The sequence below is a fragment of the Dermacentor variabilis genome, chromosome 2 (genome assembly GCF_050947875.1).
Source record: "Dermacentor variabilis isolate Ectoservices chromosome 2, ASM5094787v1, whole genome shotgun sequence".
NCBI classification, from domain to species: domain Eukaryota; kingdom Metazoa; phylum Arthropoda; class Arachnida; order Ixodida; family Ixodidae; genus Dermacentor; species Dermacentor variabilis.
Genome location: NC_134569.1, coordinates 138,004,694 through 138,032,316, shown reverse-complemented (window position 1 = coordinate 138,032,316; position 27,623 = coordinate 138,004,694). Strand labels below are relative to the sequence as shown.

Below are 27,623 nucleotides of genomic sequence, written 5' to 3'. Positions count from 1 at the left end.
TAATCCTTTCTTTTTTTTTTTTTTTGAGATGATTCTGCTGCGCATGGTTCCTCGAGTCCTGGTTGCGGCCGTAAAGACGAGTTCCGGGCGGGCAAAACGGTGAAAATTTGTTTTAGTGCATGAACGGCGGTCTTTGAGCTTTGCGCGGGGCGATCGCGACCGATAGTTCTCACAGTCAGAGGCAAAGGTGATAACAAAAGCCGTAGCAATAATAAAAAGAAATCATTCGTCGCTTAACTCGCGCGCAGCCTCAAGAAATGGGCAGCTTGGTTCCACCACCAAATGCTCAGTTCCATGTTGTATCCTTAAACAAATAGACAATATCTGCAACTCACAGATTACTGCATCACCGTGGGGCGCACAAAAGAACCGCTCACGTTTTCTAAGCTTACGCGCATTCCATTCTTTCCTTCTCTTTTCACGCTTACTTCTGGTTCCTCGTTCGTTCTCGGAGTTGTCAGCACCACATTTCTTCGGTGTCCTGATTGCCCCGCGTCGGCAGTATAGCGTGACCGACAGCTTTGTCGGCGACCGACCCGTGCCGACAGGAATTTCGAGGCGGAGATGTTCGGAGTCAAACGTTTGAGTTCGCCTGGCGGCGGTGCAGCACGGCCTGCTTCGCCGCTGCCGAGGTTCAGCGTACGGCAGCGGTCCTCCCGCGCCCGGTGATTATACAGCGTCGCGCGCACTTTCTCCGCTCACGCAACCGACCGATGGGGGACAATGGACAAGCGCCACGCTTGTCTACGCCGGACAAAGTCAGCCGAGCCCCGGAGATTGGAGAGCGTGGCGCGACGCGGGAAGGTTAAGCGCCTCTCGTTCCGCGCCTTCTTTTGAAGGGGTGCCTGCGCGCGCGCTAGCTAGCAAGCAGGTTGGCGCTGATAGAGAGAGGGTCGAAAGCGCACGCTGTGCTTTCTTGCTCTCGCGAGGTGACTGAAAGGACGTTTCGGATGGCTGCGTGCCACTGCCGGTCTCTCCTTCCAATGCTTTTGCGCGCCGTGGTGTGTAGGAGCACTGCGCTGTAGCTGCGTTCACGGTTGACGGAAGAATGTGTCCGCCGACCCCCGTTGTTGACGCGTTATCGCCGTGTTCACGCCACTCTGAGCTGTTCGTTCCTGTATTTCACATATATATATCTTTTTTCGGTCGCGTTGCTCTACTATAGGGAGTGTTCTTTCTGAAAGATCTTGTTGTTTTCGCGTGTTATACCCACATTCTTCTCGTCAGACACCGAAACGTGGGGGCAGTCTCGAAAACGAGAACAAAGTGAAAGGAGCAGTAGCAGAGCAAATAAAAGTTCACTGGAGTGCCGTGAAAGCACGATATTCCTTTTTCTTATACAAATATTTTGTATGAGAATCGCCCTCACGTTGTTGAATTTGGTGTATCCGTGCCTACTCGACAATCCCTTTCCTGCCATTTTCTTCGTCGTTTCTTTCTTCCTTTCTTTCTTTCTCTTCCATTTAATTTCTCGTCTTTTATCGAATTTAATGCGCGATATGCCATGGCCTGAACAAAGATAATGTTGTGCGCCACTGCGGGTCGTGTTCGCGGTATTACGTGGTGGGGCACGCGTGCGCACTGCAACTGCTAGAAACAACGCGGGAGCTCGCAATGTTAGTGTTTTGTGAGTAAAAAAAAAAAGAGAAGAAAGTTTTCTTGTGAGCGCAGGCAACAGGTGGTGACATGAAATTCCGTTTCGATGAACATCAAAAGCCAGTTCCATCAGCACCCGTACGGAATTTCACGTGAGAGAATGGAACGTTTATCGCAATACAGTTGCGCAACGAAGCAACGAAGGCGATGAAGTAGAGCCTTGCTGCTCATAACATACTCATGTGAATGTATGTTAGCTGGTAACGACAATGCTAATTAGTCTCGCTGGTTTGTGAGGAAATTTTCCGTTGTAGAAACGAACTGGGGCATTATTTCACCGTGCGTGCGTGCGTGCGTGCGTGCGTGCGTGCGTGCGTGCGTGCGTGCGTGCGTGCGTGCGTGCGTGCGTGTATTTTAGCATACCTAGTTTTCGTATCTTTGTTTCTTTCTTTTAAATATTTGGCCTAACGTAGGGAACGTGTCCATCGTCAAATTAGAATACACGTCCTTCACTAGAAAGTAGTCTCGCAGAGCTCCCACTGTCGTTAACAACGTTGACCTCGCGTGTTGACCATGTCTGTGCCGTTGTCTGGACACTTTATGCTGAGCAGCACATTATCACTAGCGTTTCGATATTCCGGGGTCGTTTCATCGACGCCGCAATAGGGGAGTGGAGTGATAGATATACAAGACGTGCGCAGTCCCTGTGACTCTTCTCCTTCTGTACTAATAGACTATCGCGTTTAGTGTGAGCTATACAACGCGCGAGCGCTTTTCTGTGTGATTTCGCGCTGTAGCTCATGCTGAGCGCGTTGCTACGCTGCACCGAACTCGAAAATAGCGTGCACAGATCCTGCAGAACTCGCTCTGTTTCACCCTTTTCAACGTGAGCAGTGAATAAGAGAAAATGTATATAAAGCAGTAATCGTTCTGGTGCGTCGTGGGGTAACCACCATTCTACACTTTTCCCTAAAATATGAAGAAAGGAATGAGAAAGTTAAGACTGAATTCTATATTGCTTTCCTTGCACGGTAGCAGGCCCGTTAGAGTATAGGTGAGCGCGAAAATCCATGCGTTCTACTAAAATATTTGGTGAGCGAAAATCATTTAGCACGTGCTTAACGGGTGCATTCCGAAGCGACAACACCGTTCGTAATCCTCATCTGAGCTCAGGTGGCTGGGCGACCTTTCGTATAGCACGCATAACGTCCCCCAGATATATTGCCCAAACATCTTATGTCTACTTGCAGTCTTCTAGCTTCTCATAGCTTCCTGAAACCACTGGTTGACTTGCTAGTCGTTTTAAAACTCTTACACCTGAGCTTGCTTCACTAAGCCGTTTTTTAAACACCAACCAATAAACTCTCTTTCTTTTTCTTAACATGTGTTGTTTTTGTCTCTTCGTTATAGCGAAAAATGTGTGCTGTTATCATTTGCTTTAATCGATGTCGCAGGACCAATTGGTTCTTGTTTGCAAGGAACAAATTATTGCAAACTTTAAAAAAATATTGAGATTAAATTATGAGGTTTTACGGGCCAAAACCACGATCTGATTATGAGGCACGCCGTAGTGGGGCACTCCGGAAATCTGTACTACCTGGGGTTCTTTAACGTGCAACTAAATTTAAGTACACGCATTGTTTTTCGCCCCCGCCGAAATGCGGCTGCCGTGGCTGGGATTCGATCCCGCGACCTCGTACTTATCAGCAAAACACCATAGCCACTAAGCAACCACGGCGGCTATTGCAGACTTCCGCAACGGCAAGGCCAGATGCCCAGGGAGAGGCGCTGTCCTGCTTCTTTCGTCTTGCTTTTGTCAGGGTTTGCATTGCTTGTTTCGTCTTAAATTTGTGGCTCTATTCGGTGCATTCGGTGCGTTGGTGCTGTTCCTTTATTAAAGTTATAATTCATTCGCGGCTTTAAAAAATATTGTTTTGAGCTATAGCGCCGAGCGCGGAACGAAGGGACCGCAGTGACGAATGACAACTGCGCGCGCTTACACGTATAGTTCGTGTTCCCTCGTCGTGCTTCGAAGGGCTAAGTGAAGCCAGCGACTCGCCCAAGCTTTCCGATCCTTTCAAGCGGTTCTATTTGCTCTTATTTTTCTTGTACAGTTTATATTTTGCAGTCGTTATATTTGGCATTTACAGTTTCGTTCCGTGTATTCTTTTGTTCTCTGGAAGTGAATGCGTGTAGCGTGGTTAAATTGCTAACTCAGCGGCTTACTTTTCCTTGGATCTCACTCTGCAGTTTGTCGGCCTGTCGCAGAGTTGGGGCAAATATGAGCAGGAAACGGCTGGCGGGAAAGAAAAATACGTGTACATATCAGTACCACGCGAGCACCTCGTTCGGGGTTTCAGCAGTGGTGTGCTCCTATACAGCTATATAGTGGCCTTCCTACACCGCTATTGAACCTATAAAGTTACTGGAGGAAGTCTAAGTCTAAAATAAGAAGACGAAGGGATTGGCACACGCACGCCATTTCGTGTGCTCGGTGGCAATCCATCATAGCTAGAGTGTTGTCGCCTGTATATGGTTTCTCTCGTGACGACTAACCTCGAGTTTCGATAGCCAAGCGGGCAATGAGGCGTGCAGCGCAGCGTATATATGCTCGGAGCACAACGAAGTGAGGAAAGAAATACGAGAGGAAGTACATTACCAAAGGCCCGTTAAACGTCTCCGGTTGTGTAGAGCTTCACTGCGATCCATCATTTTACTTCGCCCTCGCTTTTCTAAATACAGTTTCTTATTTCTTTCCTTCCTCGCTTTTTTACGAGTTCCGCTCGCGTCCCGACTGCCGGCTTCATCGCTTCCTTTTTCTCATTGTCGCAGGCGGGGCTGACCGTCACCATGTCGTCGTCGGCGCACGCCGTGGACCAGGCGACGCTGGACAGCATCGCCCGGAACCGCAGCCGGCTTCTCCGGCTCGCCGACAACATCAAGGTGCGTAAGAAGCCCGGCTCCAAGCGGGGCGCCATCGACCTGCGGCTGGACCCCGGCTACACCAACATAGAGCACCTCGTGTTCGGCACGTACCGACCGCGAACGTCCATGCCGGCTGCCGGGAACGCTGACCCGCCGTTGCCGCAACCATCGCAGCCCCAGCAGCCCCAACAGCAGCAACCTACGGCTCCGCCGCAGTTGCCGCAGGAGCCGGTGTCCGTGCTGCTGTCCACACCTCCGCCCACGCGCTGCGAGTGCAGCGCCCACAGCCCCCGGCGGCGCGTTCCGCCCTTTGGCGAGCAGCAGGGAGCCGCAGCGTCGGATGACGCCTGTCCCGCCGCCGCGGACCACCGAGCCAGCCGCACGGAACGGCCACCGGTGGCCGGTCATGCATGGCCCGCGCCGGGATCGTCAACCGGAGGCGCCCAACACGACGCACCAGCCGCTGCTGCGGCGGTGAGCGACGCCTCTCACACGCACGGCGACATGTCGCGGGTGCTGCCGCAGCCTGCCGCCGCGGGATGCGTCGACGCCGGCCGCAGAAGCAACTCCAAGAGGGTCGCCCGGTCCGGCTCCCTGCAGGCACGAGCGACGTCGTACTGCAGGCACGAGTGTGAGACGAAGCCGCCGCTATCCTCGTCCTTGACGTCGCACCCGCCGGGAAAGGCGGACGAGGCCAAGGTCATCCAGGTCGACCTGCAGGCAGCGTCGAGACCCAGGCTTCGTGAGCCGCCCGTCCTCTACTCGCTGCACCCCACGAGCGGGGACTTTGCCGCGCGCGAACTGAGAGTGGTGAGTACGAGTGGTGCGTCGCAGCATTCGGCGATACCAAAGCCGAGGACTCGCAAAATACCGGTCGGGAGCGGCGGCCAACAAGAGGATGTGCGCTCGCACGTCGTCGTCGACGCCCGCGCGAGGAGAGCGCCGCCGCAGCAGCAGCCAATCGTTGTTGCGCCTGCGATCAGACGCCAGCCGCCGCCGAGGTCTCATTCAATAAATTCGCGAGATGTGCACGTCCAGCCGTCGTCGTCGTCGTCGTCATTGATGTTCAGAAAAGCGGCCTCGGTGTCCGAGAAGATGCCCGTCAAACCCGTCACGATCCCCGTGATTCGAAACTCGTCCATTCATCGGTGGTCGACAGGTCCGAAAGCTTCGCAAATGACTCTGCCCAGGACTCGGCCCAAGGCGTCCGAAGAGCGCGCGAAGCCAGCCAAGAATGGCGTCAAGTTCGCGGAACCGCTGCAGGAGTGCAGCAACGCGGTCTCCTCTCCCGTTCGCGTGTCTACTGTGCTGCTCAACGGAACAAAGGCTTGTGACGGCAGAGTTACTTCTGGAGCGAATGGACCTGGTCGGGACTCCGCCGTAAGTGCCGTTACAGTGGCGCCGCCGCCTCCGTGCTGCAGGCCACCGACGCTACCGCCCAAGAGTTCTCAGGAACCCGTGCCCGAAATCGTGCCAAAACCGAGACAGCCCGTGGTCTCCCGACGGCAAGTTCCCCCTCCGCCGTGCCAGAACACCAATCTTAACGGGGACCGAGCTACGCTTCTCAACGGTTCCACCTCTGCCAAGTTGCCTTCCACTGCCTGCACGTTCTCCCCGAAGCCCGTGCCACGAAAGGACGTGAGACCGGCGGACGTGCTCCCGCTCTCTCCTTGGCGAGGCGTACAGTCGAGGCCTCCTCCTCCGCCCACCGGCGACCCCGTCGTGGACGCCTTGTTGTTGGCCAACACGTGCATCTCGCCTCCCGGCATGTTCAAGGACCGCGACATCACCGACCAGTCTGGTTTCAAAGCGCCACCGCCGCCGCAGCTGACGGAATCGACGCTGTCCCGGTGGGTTGGCAACACTAGCCGCGAGTCCGCGAGGCTTCTCAACGAACTCGCCATGTTCGCGGAGTCCAAGCTGCCCGGTCGGCTGACGAACGAACCACAGTCCAGGAGCGGACTAGCGATCGGCGCGGCCGAGACCTGGTTCGACAGCCTGCGCAAGGACACGTGCGAGGAGCCCGTGGCGGCGGCGCTCCAGTCGCCGGTGCGCGAGGTTCGCGACAGCACCTCGCACCTGCTGCCTTCGGCGTGTGGCGTCGCCGCGAGAACCGCGCCGTCGCAGAGTTCCGCCTGTCCTGGCAGCCCATCGGTTGGCAGGGCCTCCAACGGCAAAGTGATGGTCACCATGCGGTCGCATTCCACGGAGGATGCGGCTGAAGACGGTGCGGACGATGTTCGCGCCTCGCCGCGGGTCCGGAAGTCAAACTCCGCCGCCGGTCTCGCTGGGGAGTTGACGCCCAATGGCTCTCCCGCGACGTACCGGTCACCGAGGCTGATTAACGGCGGATGTTCTTCTCCTGCCCACGCGCAGTTGTACGTTCACCAGGGCTCGCCTCTTCTGCAACGCCACCAGCAGCAACAGCAGCCGCATCACCCTCAACCCGCGGGTTTCTCGCCGACGCGGTCGCCGTACCGCAGAAAGAGCACCGGTCAGCAGCCGGTCGCAATATCGCCGAAGGTATGGATGTCGGACATTGAAGAGCGGGACGAGAACTCTTCCTCCAGCGCTGCGAGCAGGGTCCCCGCTGAGCAATATGAGGACCTGGACTGTACGTTGATGCAGTCGTCACAGTCCTCCTCTTCCTCGTCGACGTCGTCTAGCAGCACCATCTCCGAAAGCAACGGGGTGAGTGTCGTTGTGCGCGTAACCAGCTGGGACCAGAGGTCGTCGTCCGCGCCTTCGCTGCCCACGGTGGGTCCGCCGTCGCCCACCAGGTCGTCGTCGCTTTCGGCCGAAAGTCGTTGCTTCGCGGTGAACGGTAACGTCACAAACGGTTATCTCTGGATGCCCAAGTCGTTCTCCGAGTGCAACGGTTCATTGGACTGCGACGCACTGCTGCACCATAAGGTGAGTCGGTTCTCCGTCGTTGATTCGAGTATTTGCCGCTATTTCCATGCCAGCATTCGCAGCTTGCGCTTCACGACGTTTGTCTCTTTCTTTTTAACTGACCGCGGTATCTCAGTACTGTTCTCATAAAGCACTGTCATGACGTTTGCATTTTCTTTCTCACCGTTAGAGCAGACACGTACTCAGTTTTCTTGTGTTCGGTTATCGCTAAAATAAGCGGCATGAAGATCCACAGGCTAATATTTTACGTACGAGGACCGAACCGATCACATCAGCCACTAATTTCCTATAGAGATAAAGCAATGTTCTACCTATTACTTTTATTGCTGCTTATCTGCTTATTTTAGAAGGTGACCGCTGCGCTTGCTTGCTGCGCACAAATAATACCGCCCACGTCTCGTCTTGTTTCGTGTCTCAAAAGATTTAACTTTAGCAAGGTTCTTTCATTGATTACAGTGCGCACCCGCCCACAAAAGTATTCGGAAAGAAACTGCGAAGAACATTTGCAGGTCTATTCAGCGTCCGTATGATCATACACCAAAGTCAACCTCAAGTGTGTGTGTGTCCGCGTAGTGTCCGAGACATGTTGCCGGGGAAGCCGCGCAAGCACTGCGTTCTGTTCGGTGGTGCTGAAATCACGTGACGCCCCGCGCTCACTCCGTGGGCTGTGCCAGCGTGCATAACTGTGATTTCTGGCGTTTATTGATGACTTAAAATTGCACAAGCCAAATTTCAAGACTCGTGTCAGAGCGTATAGAGAATCAATTAGCTTGGAACAACGTTTCAACCGCTGCCCTTATTCATGCTCCTGCAATGAATGTTTAAATAAAAACTGCTCTTACGCATGCGCTGTACAGATATGCTCGTTGTGCTATAACTACTATAGTCAATTCAGGATTTAATCGTGACTCTTACGATTAACCCGTGAATTGTGTGAGACTGTAACTACAAAAGGCTTACTCTTTTTTTTTTTTAGTTCGCAAAACCTGGCTTTGTTTTGTGTAGCAGTCGTTTGAGAATCGCCTACACACCAACGTACATATCGATTAACCTTCAGAGGAGAGGACAAAACAAACATGCTCCGAAGCTCCCCTTAAAGGCTATCGCCGTGATTTCTTAATTTCTGGAATATTTGGATGCCTAAGCACGCAGCATCCAATGAAAGGGATGTACGCTGTACTTTGTTCTGGATGTCAGTGAAATGTACTGCTTAAGTCAGGGACGTATTCGTAGGTCTTGATGTGTTTCAGCTTTCTTCACAGTTTTCAAAGTCAGAAAACAAATTGCGAGGTATGCATAGAGCTTTCCTTATGGGGCCCCCAACGTTCTGTCATCAGTATTTGTGAAAAACCCAATAAAACCTTTGTCATAAATGGCATTCACTGGGCGGCAGGTAAATTTGGTAGGTTTCAGCAATATATTTAATAAAGATTCGATGCGCGGAAGGCGAATAGTAGGTTTTATGTTTGCCAGTACAAAACACTTATCTTAAGGCTTCGTTCTAAATGTGCATCTTTGCTCATCCTCACTTGCAAGCAGCCTTCATTGGTTCAGAAGTGTTTTTGCTAAAACGAAGTCTCAGCTTCAACTTGCTGTACCCGCCTTGATACTCACGTACCATTGAGTGCAGAAATAGAAACAGATTATACGGGCAACTGGGTGGGAGCTGTCTTTGTTTCTGTCGCGTTTAGATGCTAAACTGCTAAGTTCTCGATTCAACAAGAAGCTCAAAAAAAAAAAAAAACAAGAAAGCTCCCAAGTATTCGTCTCTTATACCCATGTATCAATGTGATCACTGTAATCGCTTTGAAATGACGCTGGTCAGTGCAGCATTTGTTTTCTATTTACAAACAAACTCTAATAACATCGTTGAATCAGAAGTTTCAGACAACCGATTTGCGCCAGAGGGAACAAAAGCAGCTTCGCCGCATCAATGGTACGCTTGCAGAGAAGTACGCTTTACAGACCAACGTGGCAGCGACGGGAAATGAACTTGCGGTTATCCGCTTTCTCCGGCTTATGTCGGGCACCGGGTCGGGATTTTCGATAGGTATAACAAGCTTAAGGTTTAACAGTTACGAAGTTTTGTTTATAATGGCTGAACGGAGGAAATTTAACGACTGTTCTGAAGTGGTGCGCTCTGCCTGTGCTTGAACAAAACAATGATACATCACAGCTGACGCTTTATATCTTGAATAGTTGTTGTCTCTCAGTTTTATATTGTCTTCGTTTTATTTCTGCTTAATTCATTGAGCGGATATGTTAATGCTGCCAATTGTGCGCGTATAGTTTCGGTGAAATATCCAAGATAATTGTAATGTAACTGAGAACGCTATGAAACCAGATACAACTGTGCGTTGTTTTGTATTGTCATCGTCATTTCTTTCATTCAGTTGCGTTTAAATGATCAAATTGATGACGTTCCGTTTGCTATCGAATGGCCGATGTATCAGCCGGGTTGAGCTTTAAGGTGCATTGGCAAACGGTGGAACCGAAATGTTGTTTTGCGAGCTGAGATTTACGTAGGTCGTATTTTTAGACCCGAAAAGCAAGAATAATACCTTAAAAGGACTTCAGATGCACTTGATTCGGCTCGTTTTTAACACGAATTGAGTCAGGTGCCCGTACAGGTGTCTGTCTTCCAGTGATTAATTAAGAGTGCGGCGAATTTGACTGTTGATTAGACTACGAAATTTTTGCGCAACATTGGTGCAAGTCATGACAGCCTTTTAATTGAGAGGGAATGGAGGTAAGAGAGGAAAGATAGGCAGATTACGTTAACTGAAAGATGTCTTAACGAATACTATGCAGTTGTTAGAATTTCTACAGTAACACACACACACACACACACACACACACACACACACACACACACACACACACACACACACACACACACACACACACACACACACACACACACACACACACACACACACACACACACACACACACACACACACACACACACACACACACACACACACACACACACACACACACACACACACACACACACACACACACACACACACACACACACACACACACACACACACACACACACACACACACACACACACACACACACACACACACACACACACACACACACACACACACACACACACACACACACACACACACACACACACACACACACACACACACACACACACACACACACACACACACACACACACACACACACACACACACACACACACACACACACACACACACACACACACACACACACACACACACACACACACACACACACACACACACACACACACACACACACACACACACACACACACACACACACACACACACACACACACACACACACACACACACACACACACACACACACACACACACACACACACACACACACACACACACACACACACACACACACACACACACACACACACACACACACACACACACACACACACACACACACACACACACACACACACACACACACACACACACATATTGACTGAATAACAATACTTTTTCGATGTTTATGCATCTTTTCTAAGCTACCTAAGAACAGATGTTGGTGTAGTGGATTGGAAGGCTCTGTGCGTACTGCTACCTGTCTGTAATTTTCATCCGTGTGCCCTGTCGGTGTGATGGCTGCAGCATTCTATCCAAAAACTAAATCAGCGCGGAATACTAAGTTGTTCAAGGTCCTCCATGCTCTTTCATAACAGTGTCACGGTAGAGTTAGTTTGATATGGGCGACAAAGACACCGAGTTGTGATCAAAAGAGGACAACGAAGCAAGACCTCGTCGTAGGCGTGGATTCGTCATATGGCCTTTTAGGATCACGTTTCGCTGCTGTCGCCTGGTAAAAAAAAAAAAAATATCTTGTATATCCTTCCTTCCTTCGTTATAGTATGTGCTCGGTGCAGGAATAGGAAGTGCACGTTCGAATGCTGACAACTTGCCGGAAGCATTCAGTAAAAATAATAAATAAAAAGCCTTAACCAATGCAAACTTATTCAGGCGTATGTTAGCGAACCTGCTGAGGAAAAATATTGTCGACGTTTTTTAAGGCAGCGCATTCTGTAGTTCTGGTAGTCTGGTGGTCGTTGTTGTTATTGGGGACCTGTTGTCATTACTTGCTATACCCGACAGAACTCTCTCTCTTTCTCTCTCTCTCTCTCTCTCTCTCTCTCTCTCTCTCTCTCTCTCTCTCTCTCTCTCTGTGACCACCTGATGAGATGCGCTGAACTTCTTCTCGTTTGATTCGGAGAGGACACATGGTAATTCTGGAAAATTTGTGGTGGTGGTAATAGAGCACAGCCGCACAACCTAAAACCCCAAAAGAGCTGTTTCGAGCCTTATACTCCGTGGTGCGAAAAAAAAAATTAATGCAACAACAAAAAAGTATCTCTTTTAAGGATTCGTGATTTATATTTGTGCATTTGAATGTTAAACGTTATGTTTACGTACTATCGCCGTCAGTATTACAACGCTCTAAAGTGTCACCGCGTGTAGGTCATATTGAGCGCGATAGTACGTAATTTTCGAGAGTGCAGCAGCCTTAGCATCAAGTGTTTCCATGTTTTTGACGAACAAGCGAGCTTTAGTGCAGCTTAGATATGCTAAAGCCCCTCCCACACGTTTTCGTCGACCGGGTGTGCTGGCGCGTGGAAGGAGGGGCTTTAAGGTATGCTAGAGCAGACGTATACGGAGGTACCGCGAAAGGTCGATGGCGCTGTTTGTTGATATTTTGTTGGTTAGAAAGGTTCATCTGTGGCACAACTATGATAAGAAGAAAAAAAAGAAAACAAGAGGTTTACAAATCTCTTCTTCGGGATTATTCCGCTGTCCACGGGCTTACTTTACCAGCTTGAAGGAGCAGAGTCGCTTATTGCAGTGGGAGTTGTGTGCGCTCTGCTCGAAGGCTGTGTCACGAGATGTCACCACCAGCCCGTCGGTATCTTCCTGTAGTCAGGTATGCATCGACGCTAGTACCTGTGCTAAAGCACGGTCTTGTAGGTTATGCTAAAACTCGCCAACTGTCTTTTGTAATTTGGCTCTTCAGACATGGCAGTGCAGTCTTGTCTTGCGACAGTGCGGTGACCGTCTGAATGTTTGTCTGCTTCCGGTCGCGACATTCTCGAAAGTAGGGTACGCACATGTTTATGTAAATGCTTGTTGCTTTTAAACTAACATAGGTTTTAAAGGCTGTAGTGTAAGTTCGTCAAGCGTTGTAGCTATAAGTGTTTGTCGTGTCTTACCCATCGTTTTGTTTTGTTCTTTCCGTCCCGGTTTTTTAAACTGTACTCTTTACTTGGAAATCTAGTAGTTATTTTGGGTGTGGTTATGTTACATTGGCTCTTTATAAATGGCTCCTTTTCTATTTGTTTAATTTTACTTATCATAATCCGATAGGATTTCTTAAATAAACAGACGGCCCGTCGTGCTGTTCTCACAGTTAAAGTGCGCGCCTCCTGTAACAATCACCGAGACAACTAAGCCACCTGGTGAGAGCACTGTGAGTTCGTGGAGACGGCTCGTGCATGCCTCAAACACACGATGCGACTTTCAACTGGTATCACATAGTGCACGGTGTGCGGTTCGCTTCTTTCAGTGCGAAACATTCGTCCGCACGCCCCAAGAGGTTCATCGCAGCTTTGTACCCCATTTCGTGGAGCACGCGGAATAATTGCCGTCTTGTTCAATTCGTGACAGCTGGCGGCCGGCTAGTGCATTCCTGTCGGTGTCGGTTGGTTCTCTGAGGCGATTCCAGATGGCGCCCGCAGGCCACGTTCTGGCCGCTATTTCGGCGCAAGCCCCATCTATCGTCGGCGCCGCTCAACCGCGCGGCGAATGGCCCCGCGGCGGTCGGCGGCCGTAGTCGCGTTTGTGGCGCCACCGACGGCAACGCCGCCGCGTTGCGCTTCGCCGGACACCGCGCGGAAAGAAAGCGCGCCTGCGTCTCTGCGTCGAGCGCTGAACAGCTGGAGACGACCCTTTCGCTTGTTTTGTGTTCGCCGCTCCCTTCGTCTGCGCTACGTCGTTGGTCGCGAATTGCTCCAGAAGCAGTTCTGCCCACGCCAGTGGGCCGTCAGAAACGGTTCTTGTGTGCCACTCTGTTCGCCTGGCATCCCATCGTTGCCTGCCCGATTGATCTATCTGCCAGGAGATCTGGAGGAACATGTTTCGTCAGCGGAAACCGAAAGTGCGGCAGCGCGACGGAAGCGTAGTTGTGCGGAGACGCTGACTCTTTCGGAAGCCCTGTTCGGCAAGTGCGTTTGCTGTGTTCGAGCACGCACGTACGTCAGCGTCTGTTTTGTGGTGTTCTCCTGCGTTTGAGGCAGTGCTGACTGCTGCCTTGGTACGCCCGCGTGTCATTCTCCACGATGTGCCCCCGTCAACGCCAACTCTCTGATGAGGTACGACGCCGATGTACGACGACGAGTCTACGAGAAATGGTGTCGTACGCTCCCGCACTTGGTGGGATTGTAGGAAGATAGCCAGCCAGCTGAGGCATCTGCCGCAAGATTGCCGCGGGGGGATCACCGGTTGAGATGGAGGTGAGTTTTTACCTGCCTGCTTGGGCATCATCTGCTCCGTACAGCAGGAGTTCACCCTCTTCTGGGCTCTTGGTGCCGTATTCTCGATGGATCACTTGAGGATATACAATTTACAGGGCTCGTTGATTGGATAAGCCGGTTTACAGGATGCCTGCCGCTCCAATGAAGTCTCGTGACGGGAATTACGTCGCACAAAATTGAAAGTATGAATCCACCTGTAATTCGGGTCCCGGTATTTCATTTTGAAAGGGCGCTGGGTCGTAGTCAATAAGGGTCCTAAATGTAATGATCGACAAAATGGAGCCTTATAATGGACATGTTTCTTGTTACTAATCACTCGTATTAAACTGCAATATCGCGGTGGCTGTTTTATAGGTGGCTACATGGAGCAGCCGTGTAGGGATGTTTGTGTCACCTGCACACTACTGAACTGGTATCTCTAAATAAGGAAAAGGTGGTCGCATTCGTTTTCTTTTTCCTTTCTTTAGTTCCCCCGTTAGTCATCCTGCCATTCGTGCGGCTCGTCAGTTTCTTTCACGCAATAATCAAGAACCAGCGGCACAATTTTCAAGAGCTTTTTCTTTTTTTTTTCTTTTGAGAAGTGCTTTTTGTTCGTAAGAACGATTTGCCGTTGTTCTCCCTGCTATTTCAATACACGACCGGAAGCACATCTTCATTACAGCTGCTACGATTCGCTGGTGGTAGTACCCATCCTTATTACGAACGATTCCTGCTTACGAGCGGCTCTGCAGGTCTGGAGGTCTGGGTCCAGACGCGCAGTGTTTCTTGCGCATAAGATTCGTTAGGGGCCAGCCACTGCGAGCGCTTGCAGCCTAGTATAGCTAGCCACGCAGCGTAGAAGCCGCGCCTCTCGCTAGTCACGAGCCATGTAGGTACCACGCACTGGCCAGATTGACGTTGTGGCAGTTTCTGCTTTACTACTACTGCTGCCAACACCAGCTGCGTGGACTGTTGAACAGCATCAGGCGCCCGCCTCTTTTATGGCGTTCTTGAACTTGATAAACGAAGCCTTGGCCAATCCACGGCGGCGTTAGAACCCGTATTTCACGCGCCTTCGCCACCGTGTGTTGTAGCATAGCCTCCTGGCTATAATAACGCACAGTATGCGGAGTTCTATACTGTACCCGTAACGAAGGTTATAGATGGCACCGTGAACGCGAGTAGCATCTCCTATAACAAAAAAAGAAAAAGAACTGTGATGTGCTTCCTGCGTTCACTGGGCTATCTGGGTCTGGCGCTGCTGTCACTTACGCCAGACAAGTTTCACGAATCGACTGGCGGCCTATATCACTTCAGACTAACGGGCAAATCCGCCCAATGCGAGCGTAGCTTAAATTGCGTTCGGCATCCCCTCCTCGCAGCGTTTTCATTATAGCGCGTATACGCGGTGTGTATAAGCGCGGCGAAGCAGCTTTTTTTTTTTTTTTCCTCTCAAGGAGAATTTGTTGAAAGCACGCAGTTGGGCGTGGAAACGGCGGCATCTGCGGTGGAACGCGAAAGGAGACGTCGGCGCGGCGCGGGCGCTAAGTGCGTGATGCCAGCGTGTGGTGGCGAATATTTAATGGCCAGCTGAGGCCGCGTCGTGAATAATTTCGAGTCTCCGCCGCGGGTTCCCTGTCGGAAGAGCCGCAGAGGAGGGGGGGGGGGGGGGGGCCACCCGGCCGTCTCTGGGTGAAATGTGCGCCGGCCAAAGCTGCGAGCCTTCCCGTGTGCGCGCAGCCCACTGCTCCGCAGCTGCTATAGGGACCCGTATTTATCTTAGGAGCGAGTTAGCGCGGAGTAACGGTCCTCTAACGTTGCTTGGTGTGCCTCGCCAATACGGACACTCTGGTATCCTGAACGGTGTTTTTCATAAAGCGAGTCGTCCCTAATAACGCGTCTAGATGGAAAACTGTAAACATTTATCGAAGAATAGGTGAGGGAAAGAAGCACTATAGAGAGTGTGTGTCTGTGCCTTTCACTGCGAACTGGAATTGAAAGTTAAAAAAGAAACGTGACTCGGGAAGTGCGTGAGCGGGAAAAATGATTGTGCGCCTTGAATCCCCCCTTGCTTAGTGAGGGCTGTGGATGCAGGCTTAGCGTTAGTGAACTTCCCCAGTGACGGGAGATTTAATTCACTCAAAGCAGGTCTAACAAGCGAAATGTAGATAGGGAGAGTGACGGATTATGATTTACGAAGTAAGCACGTGAGAGCCAACTTCTTACACATAAATCCATGACATGATTCTACGGATCCGGATGCTTCTCGTATATCTCTTGCATTCGCCTTACCTCGGCAAATTAAATTAAATTCAATGTTTATTGTTTGCCGGGGGCATATGGGCATACGTTTAGGACTGTTGTGGTAAAACGTGAAGGTTGTTAGGTGTCTCGAACCGCAAATGTATTTGGAGCACAGGAATCCGAGAAAGAAAACGGAATTTCTTCGCAATAAATGCAAGCGCCCGTGAATGGAAAGGCCTATAGACGATGTTCGCTCATAAAACCCCAACATTGCTCACCAAAATTTCAAACTCGGTGGTGAATATGCAACAATTTTTTTTTATTTCTTTGCTAACATTCGCGGCTCTCTCTCTCTCTCTCTCTCTCTCTCTCTCTCTCTCTCTCTCTATATATATATATATATATATATATATATATATATATATATATATATATATATATATATATATATATATATATATATATATATATATTCAGGAATGAAACATGCGCATTATTTATGTTCTCTCTGCAGGGCGCACGGGGCTTTCATGGTAGCGGTAATATTCCGGAGAATATATGGCGCACACGCCTTCATAAATATAATATGTATACAGCTGCAGTAAATGACTCTCCGGGGAGGCATTGAAATTTACGTACATCCGTGATCATTGGTTGATATCACGAAAGCGCTGAGGTATTCAAGATGGTTGAGCCAGTGATCGTCAATGAGTACACCTAGAGGTAGCTCCTTTTAAGAAGCATAAAGATGGAAGCATTCATCTTTAGTATAGTACTAGCATTTAACTTCGGTGGAGGGAGTGGCCTTAGGATCGGGTGGAGAATGTGGTCTTCTCTCGACGGTGAGCATACTCCATAGTCCAGAAGTCCATCAGCATAGCCACCGCCCGCCGCGCCCGCCCCACCTGCGGCCGAAGCTGGTGGTGCAAGCTCGACCTGGGCATTGCTACGAGTTCGCTTGTCAGGCCGTCGCATAGACTTTGCGTTGTACTGGAAAAATCTCGCTGCCTGAACCCTTTAAATGAATATGATGTAACGGAAGGCAACAAACTGGACAAACTCTCCACGCGTTCGACACCGTATCTTATACAGCGAATAAATCAGAAGCAGAAGAGGTACACATATTCTTATTGAGGGCAATATTTGGCGGGCACTCTAGTGGCATGCTTAATTCCCCGTGTTCGATTATACTTAGCGAGGCCTGCATAAGTCGCGCAGTCTTCGGCGCGGCATCCTGAACCTCTGTAGCGAGTGAGTGAAATAACTTTCATACCTGAACCTCTGTAGTGAACCTGCTTTAGTACCGCTATCTATTTGTGCTGCATCGCGGCGTACGAGAGCTATAGCTATAAAGGCTGTAGAGTGCGTACGTCTGTGCCAAAAGTAGAGTGAATTTACCTTACTGCAGTTTGTGTACCGGGCGTGACCAACGAGTTAACGCGCCTCATTCGGAAGCTAACTGCACCTCGGCCGCAGAGTCGCCAGCGGGCGCGCACGCAACCTCGCCGCGCTCCCTTCCCTCTACACATCCGGGCCCCGTTTGCAACGCCTCGCTGGGACGGCTTGCTTTTAGCCGATTGCCGGCTATTGCGTGGGCTCTGTCCCTTTCCTTCTTCTTTTTTTTTTCCTCGGCGTGGCCATCACACGTATGCGAGCGCTGTTTAACGCGTGCTTATCCGGCCTCGTTCCACCGCCTCGCCCCCCTTTTATTTTCCCCGTGCTTCCTGCCGAACAAGAGAAACGACAATAGCGCAGCCACCACCACGTCTGCCCTGCCAGTCCCCGCTCCACTTCCTCGCGAGTATCATAACGAGGCGATATCGATTGACTCGCCGCCGTACATTGACGACGTGGCCGACACAGCAGCGTCGTACAGGTTTACAACCTTTCATTTTTCTTCTTTTACCCTAAAGATAGCGTAGGCGAGTATGTTTTGTGGCGTATATACTGGCCAACTGGACTCTTTAACAGTGTCTTACGAGCTCTCTCTTTCTGTTATTGCATGGAATCGTGATTCATAGATGGGGTTGACGCGACAGTGACCGAGCTATGAAAGCTAGCACAGACGCGAGGGCTCATTTGCGAAACCGTGTCTCGGTATATGGGCTTCTGTAAGTTTTATACGCTGGGTTCTTTTTCTTTTTAAGTTAAGAGCAGCGCAAGAACTTCGACTGGGCAGAAGAAAGAGAACACACCACAAGCGCCGATGGGGACTATACGCTGTTATTTGTTAGCAGCTGGACCGCTGACAAGGCCTCGGGAATCGCACATCGCATACTTCTGGTTTTATTGATATGGCTGCGACAAGGGTGAGAAGTTTGGCCGCGGAACTTCACATACGTATATGCGTCTGTGTTTTACCCGTGTATGAACCACACGCACGCACCCGCACACGCGCGTGCTCACACGCATACTCACTCTGTCTCTGAGCCGCGTAAGTTTGCGACAATCTTCACATCGCCAGCTAAGGAAAGGAGGAGTGAAAGTAAAAGAAAGGCGTAGTCTCGCCGTCGGTGGGAGCCGAACCTAAATCGTGGCGCGCTCTTCGCGGCCTCTACCACTCCGCCCCTCACCCTCTCTCCCCGTTTCTTTCTTCTTTTTTTTTTTTCGTTTCCTTGTACTGCATCGCCGCTTAGCCCTAACGAGCTGTTTTACCAGTACTGAAAGTAAACATCCGGCATAGATTGAACTTAAAGTGAAAACGAATAACAACCCAAAGTAAACCGCACGGACAGAGAGAGACTGCGCGGGAAGTGGTCCCCTGCACCGTGCACGGGGCGTTCCCGTGCGTGCGGACGGGGGTGGGGTTGCATTTAAGTTTACATAAGACGAGCCAGGTGGCAAAATAAAAAAAGATGCAATAAAAACAAAGCCTCAGTTCTGGCAGGGGCGCGCACAGGCCGAAACAAGGCCAGGGAATACCGACCGAGGCCCTTCGGCCACGCGGGACGCGCTGATCGCGCGTCCGGCTTCTTTCTTGAATTGAAAGTGTGCCAGATCCATTGGTCGCGCTTTGCCGAGGTAATGAACGCCGGTGGAGTGCGACGAGTGCCGGCCCATTCCGCTCCTTTTGACGCGGCGCCGCGCATGCGGTTCACCGTTAGCGACCTGCCCCTTTTCACCGAGCCTCTTGAGGCTTTAAGAAAAACACAAACGAGCTTATTGCGGCGAAGGAAGTCCCCCTTTGGGCGGCCTGCTATCTTCACTGCGTATGTATATATGCAGCCGAGGATAACGCTATAGGCGCGCGCGGAGAGTTATCTGGCGCCCCGCGTTAAGCGAATCTGCGGTATACAAAAGCCTAATGGGGAAGCGGGAGCATTAGGGCGAACATATGGCGGCAGTTTTAAAGCGAGTCGTATAGAGATTGCTATCGCGTAAAATGAAGCGATAAGTTCGCGCCTTGTGCGTGCCTGTGCGCCTCGGCGGTGACTAGGAACTGTGAGGTCTCCTGAATGGCTCCAAAAGGCTTTTCAGTAGAGAGCGTCGCGAAGGAAGGAAGGAAGGGTGCATACGCTTGGACGTCGCAAGAACGTCCAAGCGCTTTAGACTGTGCTGTACTTACACTCTCGGGTGCGATTTCTAAACGTATATACTGTAGGATGCCGTGGTTCGTACTCCTTACATGCACTCGGCTTCTCGTCATCGAATGCTGCTGAGAGAGGGTGGAGGCTTCTGCGGTCTCTACGCGGATCGGCATTCTAATCTCATACCGCGTATAGCCATATTGTTAAGTCGTGAATTAACCGAGCGCTTTGAGAATTTTGATCCAACAGCGCAACGTTTATGTGCATCTTGGGAGTTCCTAGGTGTGTAAGCTGGCCCTGTCAGGCTTTGTGGCTTTAGTAAGGTGGAAAGCTGGGCTAGTTGGTATGTTTCCATTGGTGTGTGACAGGTGAGACAGAGGAAACACAGAGGGAAAGAAAGCTACACTGCAGGGCGCGCTTTTTCGTGTACTTCTTCGTTCTTTTACGTCTGTGCTGTCGCGACTGCGAAACTGCCTCCGATTACGCCGCTGTAAGTGTATATACAATTAGTACTGCTTTAATAACCTTTCAGTGCTTAGTCGGCGTTGGTCTCCGTATTTCTTTTCTCTTCTTTCTTCGTTTTCTGTCTTTTTTTTAAAAGTCTCCTCCGACGAAGGTGACATGTGCGTAGAAAGGAGCCGCCTTGTGGTCCTTCCGCGTATGAGCGATCTCCTTCCCGTACGAGCAGTACATGCACAGCCGTTATGGGAGCCCCAACGGCGCCTGCGCTAAGATTTCCCACTGCTGCGTGCGCCCTGTGACTTGTTCCGCGTCGGCTTCCAGTTGCGACAGCGGGCCCCGTTACGACCGCAACGTCCCCTTTACCCTTTGTCGCGCGCTTCTCCGCTAGCTGGCCTCCTGCGGTATCGTTGCCGCGCCCGTGAACCGTTTGTGTCTGGCGCCCGTATACGCATTGTTGCGTGCGCATTGTTTGCAGCAAAACGTTGTTGCAGCGATGCCGACAGTGCGTCTGGGCGGCGCGTCTCGCCCGGCATGATTCGTGCCGTTGCACTCAACGCCGTCTGCCATTTCTTTCTGTCGTCTCCCTTCTGCCCGAACGGGCTTTCCGTACACTCGCCGGAAAGGGGCGGTGCCGCGTCCGTTAATTCAATTTCTTTTGTCTCTGCGGGCCCGTCGTTCCGCCGGACGCACCGTTGTGTGCGTTTACGCGCGCACTCAGTTTTCGAGCTACGGCCGGGTCACGTGGCGCGTGGCCGCAGTGGTGGCATCGCATGCGCCGCGGCTGCCGCTCCGGTAATTCGTCGGTCGTGCCCTTCGCTCAGTGCGCGCATCCAAACAAAAGCAGGAGGCCGCCATGACGGTCCCCTTGTGCGTCTTCCGGCCCCGCTGCGCCGTGACCTGGCGGCGTGCGCCGGCGATGACAGTGGCGCCCGCTCGGACTGGCCGCGCAAGCCCGTCCGTGCGCGTTGTCACGAGACCGTGCACCGGCCACGTGGTGACGAAACGGGGCAGGAAGTGAAAGGGCGTGCCCTCATCCATTCAGATCGGCTGCGTTCGTCGTGAGTTCGTACGTGGGCTGTGGCTTTGAGTATACAGTATTCTCGAGTAGTGCGCAGCACGAGGGTGTGACCGCGTCTCGTCTCTCGGTTTTCCACGGTTATTGCGTCCGTGCTTAGGCATGCGTTCGAGATCGAGGATAGCTCGCTTCGCGTGACCGGAAAGACTATTTTCTTTCAGCCAGCGACAGCGAATTAAAGCAGAAACTATATGGCCCCATAAAGATGTGACGCTCCGCGACTATGTGTAAACGCTTGCGAGTCGCCGTTTGTGTATGCATTAGCAAATGTATCACCCATGAGCAGCACGTTCCGAGTGCAAGCGGTCTCCTCTTACACTTTTCAATGCAGCAGTGCACAGACATGTGCTTACCCGTGTTTTATTATAGTTCTATAGCTTACTAGCTTTAACGGCCTGACCGGTAACTTTTGCGACTGCTCGGGAACGTTTCATGTGCAATGTATCAACTATAGACTATAGGGCACAATATGCGCAATGTTAGTCGTCAACATCAAGCTACACTTTCGTTATATTCGTGACATACGTGCAGCCGAATGCAATGACATTGATTCTATGTAGTTTACGTTTGAGCGCCAGCAAACGAGAACACAGGTGCTTTACTTATTTCGCCTACACTTCGTGGCCTGAAAAGTCAGATATTGTTGCGGGGCAGTGGAGCATACTGTGACTAGAACAAAGACGACGATTTGGCGAAGCAAGCGTGCGGCTGTTTCGAGCAGCCATCATCTTGTGTATCCAGCGTTGGTACACTTCCGCTTGACTATATATCTGCCCTGTGTAATTTTGGTGGAGGTGCGGATTATTCCCAAGAGATCACGGAGCTCCGCAGCGGTCTTCGCTTCGGTATTAACATCATGACTGAAGAGGCTGGACCTGCGCCAGCGACAACAACCCCAGTCATTGTCCTGGCGTATCCGAAAGATCCAGGAACGTTCTGCGGCACCGATAATGTCGACGTGGAAGATTGGATCGCCATGTAAGAGCGTGTGAGTACCGACAACAGGTGGGACGCAACCGTAATGCCGGCCAACTTAATGTTCTACTTGCAAGGCACGGCGAGTGTGTGGTTTGACAACCACGAAGATGAGCTTACAGACTGGGAAACCTGTAAGCAGAAGCTGAAGGACTTGTTTGGCCGTCCATTCGGGCGGAAGAACGCCGCTAAGAAATACCTAGCGACTCGTGTACAAACGTCCACGGAATCATACGTCGCTTATATATCCAGGACGTGCTCGCTCTGTGCCGCAAGGCTGAAAGTGACATGTGCGAGTCGGACAAGGTCGGGCATGTTCTGAACGGCATCGCTGACGATGCTTTCAATCTACTAATGTGTAAGAATTGTGCGACAGTCGGCTATATCATCAAAGAGTGCCAATGCTTTTGAGCAGGCAAAGAGACGCCGCATTGCAACGTTGCCAACGTTGTTCGCCCACTTGCCGAACACGGCTGCGACTTCCTCATGCGAGGACAGCAGAACGCAGCGGCCGTCCACTTCAGAAGAAGTGACACGAATTGTTCGGCACGAAATCGAAGCAGTGTCACCTGCTGCGCTTTGTCCACGCGTCAGTGATTCCAACAGCTTGTTTGCGGTACCACTTGTTCAAGCAGTAGTCCGCGAAGAACTCCAAAATCTCGGAGTTCATTCCATTTGCTCTATTGCAACTCCATGACTCGCTGGTGAACCTTCTGCTTCGCCTAGCCAGTGGTACCCTCCAGATTATCGAAACCCTGCCGAATGGTGAACTGCAGATGATCGGCCACTCTGCTTTGCCTGCCGTCCAATCGGTCACATTGCCCGCCTTTGCTGCAACCGTATCGCTTCCTCACTTCCGTGACTCACCTATGGTCACTACCGTTCCGGGCAGAGTCCATGCCGTCTCCAGCCCGCATTTGACCAGCAATCGCCCAGCGCCGACGCTTCTGCTGCATGGAGCAGTGCCTCACTGTCATTCCGGCGTCACCAGTCCCGTTCGCCACCAGCTCGTCGGCCGTCGCCCCCATCGCCTCAGGCTCGTCGCCCGCCGTCGCCAATGAACCTGGTACGCGGTTACCTTGCGGTAACCGTGGTTTGTGGTAACTTGTGGTAACCGTGGTTAACTTGTGGGTTGGTGGTACTAAGTGGTACGCGGTTACATTGCGATATTTGTAATCGCAGCGTAATTTTTCGCTCATAAATGACCCACCTCAATACAAAGTCACTTTGCTCGTTAAAACAGAGCGGGGCAACGCTTCATGAAAACTTCAGCATGGTAAAAGTGGAGTTGCAGTTAAGTTCCAAATTAGACGCGATAGCAAAGAACTCGCCGCCTTTCGAGACACGTACGCGCGGGGATTTTTTTTTTTTCTTTCGGTTGGAAGGGCGCGCGCAGAAAATTGGCGGAACGCTCGATTTAAAATGTCACATTCGTTCGTTCATTCATCCGTGCTATACACTGTCCTTTGTTGGCAGCTGCCTATACCTGCTTGCCTGAGAAAATGCGCTTCTATCCCCTCCCACTTTCTCTAGATCAATATCTCTCTGCGCTTCGGGCTTGGCCGTTGTTCGTTCGCTATTGGTGAAGAGAGGCAAGAAGGAAGGCGCACCTACGCGTACAAGTGCAGCTTTAAAGTAGAACTGGAGGGCTCTTAACGACACCGCGTTATTGGTGCCTGGCCCGAACGTGCTCAAGGAAGGGCCGATGCATAGAGAAAGAGCTTCGGCTCTGGCTTATATATGTGCTCCCAAGTCGTTCCTCTGTGTCAGGACGCCCGCCGGGTTGCTGCTTGCGTCACGTCGTTTTCTGGGAAACTGCACTTTCCTCGAGTCTTTAGTCGTCGGTATATGCTCGGCGTGTTACACTTCTTTTGAAACAGTCATAGAGACCTCCTTTTATGGCCTTCGCTCGTTCTTTATATATTTCCGGCCTCTTTATTCGTATATTTCTATCGTCGTATCTTCAAACGTGAAAGACGTTTAGAACAGCGCCACAATAGGTAACGAAGTTGGCAAGAAGCTTGCATTTCCTATGAGTGCTGCTGCGTTTCGTTGACCGCGTTGCGGATACCGTCTCCAGTCGATGAGAACAGGGCAGGGCGGTGTTCTTTCTTTCTTTCTGTATTTCTTTTCTAACACGTCCTTGTTCGCAGACTGCTGCGGGGCTTTATCGGCTGGCCGGATGCAAATTAGCTTGTTGTGCGGCCTGCGCAGCGGCTGGAGCGAAGAGAGAGAGAAAGCCCTAACAAATAAGGTCAATCAGCGTTTCTTAACGCAGGCCTAATTGTATTCGCCGGTACGGGAGAGCCCGTGTTCTTTTGCGGCGCTTCTTATCTACGCAGTTTCCGTTATTTTTTTTTTTTTTCGACACGAGCGCTTTGCAGGCATGAGCGGCCACCGTCGGTAGGTGCTTCCCTAAAGGCAGCTTGAGTGTTCAATTTGTTGACTGTTTGGAAGTAAAACTTTCTTTGTTTTCCGCGCGACATTCACGCTCGCAGCAGGCCGTGCTTCCCGTCGACTTGCTCCTGACAAAGACGTTAATTGCTTCGCTTACTACCACTACCAGAACCACCAGAACGGTAGTTCTGCTAGTGTTTAGATATGGCGTCGAAAAGACATGCGGCGCCCCCTTTTTTTTTTTTTTTTTCGTCACAATAGCGAGAAGTTATGTCTATGCATTTCCTTTGTCAGTGAATACAGGAAAGTAACGGTGAGTTACAGTACGCGGGTGACATCGTAGTGACGCGTCTCCTAGTAGCGCGTCATTGATTCTAGCTGTCTATACGAATGCAGGCTATGCATGCATGTAGTTGTTAAGCACTCACCGAATGAACGTTGTTCTCCGAAAGAGGCAAGTACTACAATAATATCGCTAGCCGCGCGTCAAGCGAAACGACGTGATGATGCTGTTGGGCGGTGAAGTTTCTTCTTGCGGGGACACAGTGTAAGAGGCGAAAGACCGGAAGCGAAGATACAAGTGCTCGCACTTAAACAGCGTCTTTAACGTTAAGAATTGCGCGTTCCTAACTATACGTATACTCCAGCTGTATGGCGCATGTTTGCAGTTTGCGTTGCGCCTTACCGTGCATTCTGCAAGCCGCGCTTTTTCACTTTATGTGTGGGACTCGGCTGAAGCTGTAGTGGATCCACTTGTCTTACAGTGTGCGGCAAAAAATGTCGTTGTTCTCGTTCTCGGGAGCACGGTATCTGCTTGCTGCGTGGAAGGCTAGTATCAGTCCGGGTTCCATCATTACGTCTTCGTCTCGATAGTTTGCGTGACACAGAGCTGCTTGCCACCCAACGTATAATCTTCTCTTTTCTTGGACGAGCACCAAGCGCGCACTTTTGGGTTTCTTTCTGCCACATACATTGAAAGAGGCATATAGCCCGTTCCGTTTATGGCCGTCCATGCAGCGAAATTGTGATGACTATTCTCGCCTTGTTCCTTTTGTTTCATCTACAGCTTACATTTTTATTGCACGACCATATATTACACATACTTTCTTTTGTACATTAGCAGGCGTTACTTTCGAGATTACGCAAGTGTACAGTCTTTGTCAGCGATCCTTTGGCGGCAGCGATATAGTCTCAACAGAGTACCGTCATTAAAATTGGTCGCGCCGCACGTTTTAGGCGGTGAATATCTGGGTGCACGCTTGTATAACATGTGTATTCTAAACGTTACAACGACTCCTGCAATACTGTCGTATGCGTATTCTGTAGTTCCACTATACGGCGCGATATTTATTGGTCGCGAATCGCAAGGGAACACGAAAAGTTGTTGCGCGCGCCAGCGCGTCGTCTGCTTTCACCTTTATCGTCTGGCCCGACGGGCGCGATGAATGTTTGCCGCATATGTAGTCGAGGCGAGGACTGTGCAGCGTCGGCGCGATATTCGCGCGGATATGAACCTCGTGCCGTATGCAGCAGCTCCATTTGAAGCGGCCACCGTCACACACAGGGCGCTGGCATTGTGCTCTTCTTGCGAGGTCGGGGCAGGACCCAGTTTCCTAGTTGTCGGTGACCTTCTTCTGCTTCTTGTTTTTCTTTTTTTCCCGTTCTGTTTTCCTAACCCTTTCCCTGATCTCTCCGTCCGCATCGTGTCGTTGTTGACGTTGTTATCGCCGTGCGTGCGCGTGGCCGAGATGAGAGACGAACTGGTGTTGAATGGGGCCGCCGCGTTCCTTGTCGTCAAGTTATTGTCGTTGTTTTTCGTTTTTTTTTTTTTCCAGTGTCGCCACGTCGTGCCGTGAAACTGCTCTGGACTCCCGAGGCCTACATTTTCGACCACGTTGACGCGTCATCGGAGTTCCTCCAGATTTTGTTTTCGCGTCACTAAGTAAAGTTAATTTCCCCAGCCTAGGCGTCTGCAAACATCCTGCCAGTCCGTGTGAACAAGTTCGTTCATTCTTTTTGTTTCATATTGTAGATGTTGGAAACGCATGTTAAAATTTAGCCAGTGCGAGGCTTGACGGGGACTGCACTCCGAATGCACGGCAGAGTGACTGTACATCGGGGCTCGACGCAATAAACACCAGAAGGTACAACGATTATTTTCGATGCGGTATGTATCGCAGTAGAAATAACAAATAAATGGGCAGCTTGCGCAGTTAATTGCGCCGTTGTACTTCAGAAACCTTTTCCTTATATAAAAAAAATATGTATCGCTTCCTTTCGCCGCACCGAGTCCCATTCATTGGAGCCTCCATAGAAGAGCTAAACGGACGTCGTGGGTTGTAGCTTATTTTTCCTTTTTTTTTTTTTTGATTGCACGGTTCACGTTTCTGTTGTAGAACAAGAGTAGGATGAGGTACACGAAAGTACTAATTTCGTATCATTCCCTTCTTCAAAAAAAATATATATATATATATATATATATATATATATATTTTGACATCGCAAATCGAGACGTCTCTCCCGCACACTTCTTTATAGCATTGTCCTCCGCGAGTCAAGTAGGGAGGGGAATTGCGCAAATGACCCATTTCGTCTTGGAGTGAAAAAGAAGCCCCCGACCTCTCCCCGTATATAGACCGACGGCATTCATCTGAGCGCAGCGTATAAATTACGTAGTATATAGAAGGCGCCGTGTGCATTCCAGCAAATTCCCGTCGAGCCATTCCAGCGCAGGGTGGAAAAAACTGGAGGTGGCGGGGCGTATTGCTGCGAGCGAGATAAACGATATAACGAAAGAAACGGGATTGCCTGCCGCCGGCAGCAGAGCTTTGCTCTTTCGAGCCCGGCGCTTTCTCGCTGGCTGATGCTATCTACCGGTCGTGACTTCCTCCCCCCCGCCCTCCCCCAAGCTCTTTCATTTCTGCTTTCGCCGCAGCGCAGCCG

General features: G+C 50.9%; 1 protein-coding gene across 1 annotated transcript in view; it reads left to right on the top strand.

Annotated features, from left to right (window-relative positions):
- Positions 1-27,623, top strand: part of RhoGEF3 (Rho guanine nucleotide exchange factor 3) — a 438,348-nt gene that overhangs the window by 253,989 nt on the left and 156,736 nt on the right. Inside the window, exon 2 of the mRNA XM_075682109.1 lies at positions 4,429-7,434. Within this exon, the coding sequence (XP_075538224.1) occupies positions 4,447-7,434 (2,988 nt within the window). The 5' untranslated portion in view covers positions 4,429-4,446. The remainder of the gene's footprint in view (positions 1-4,428; positions 7,435-27,623) is intronic.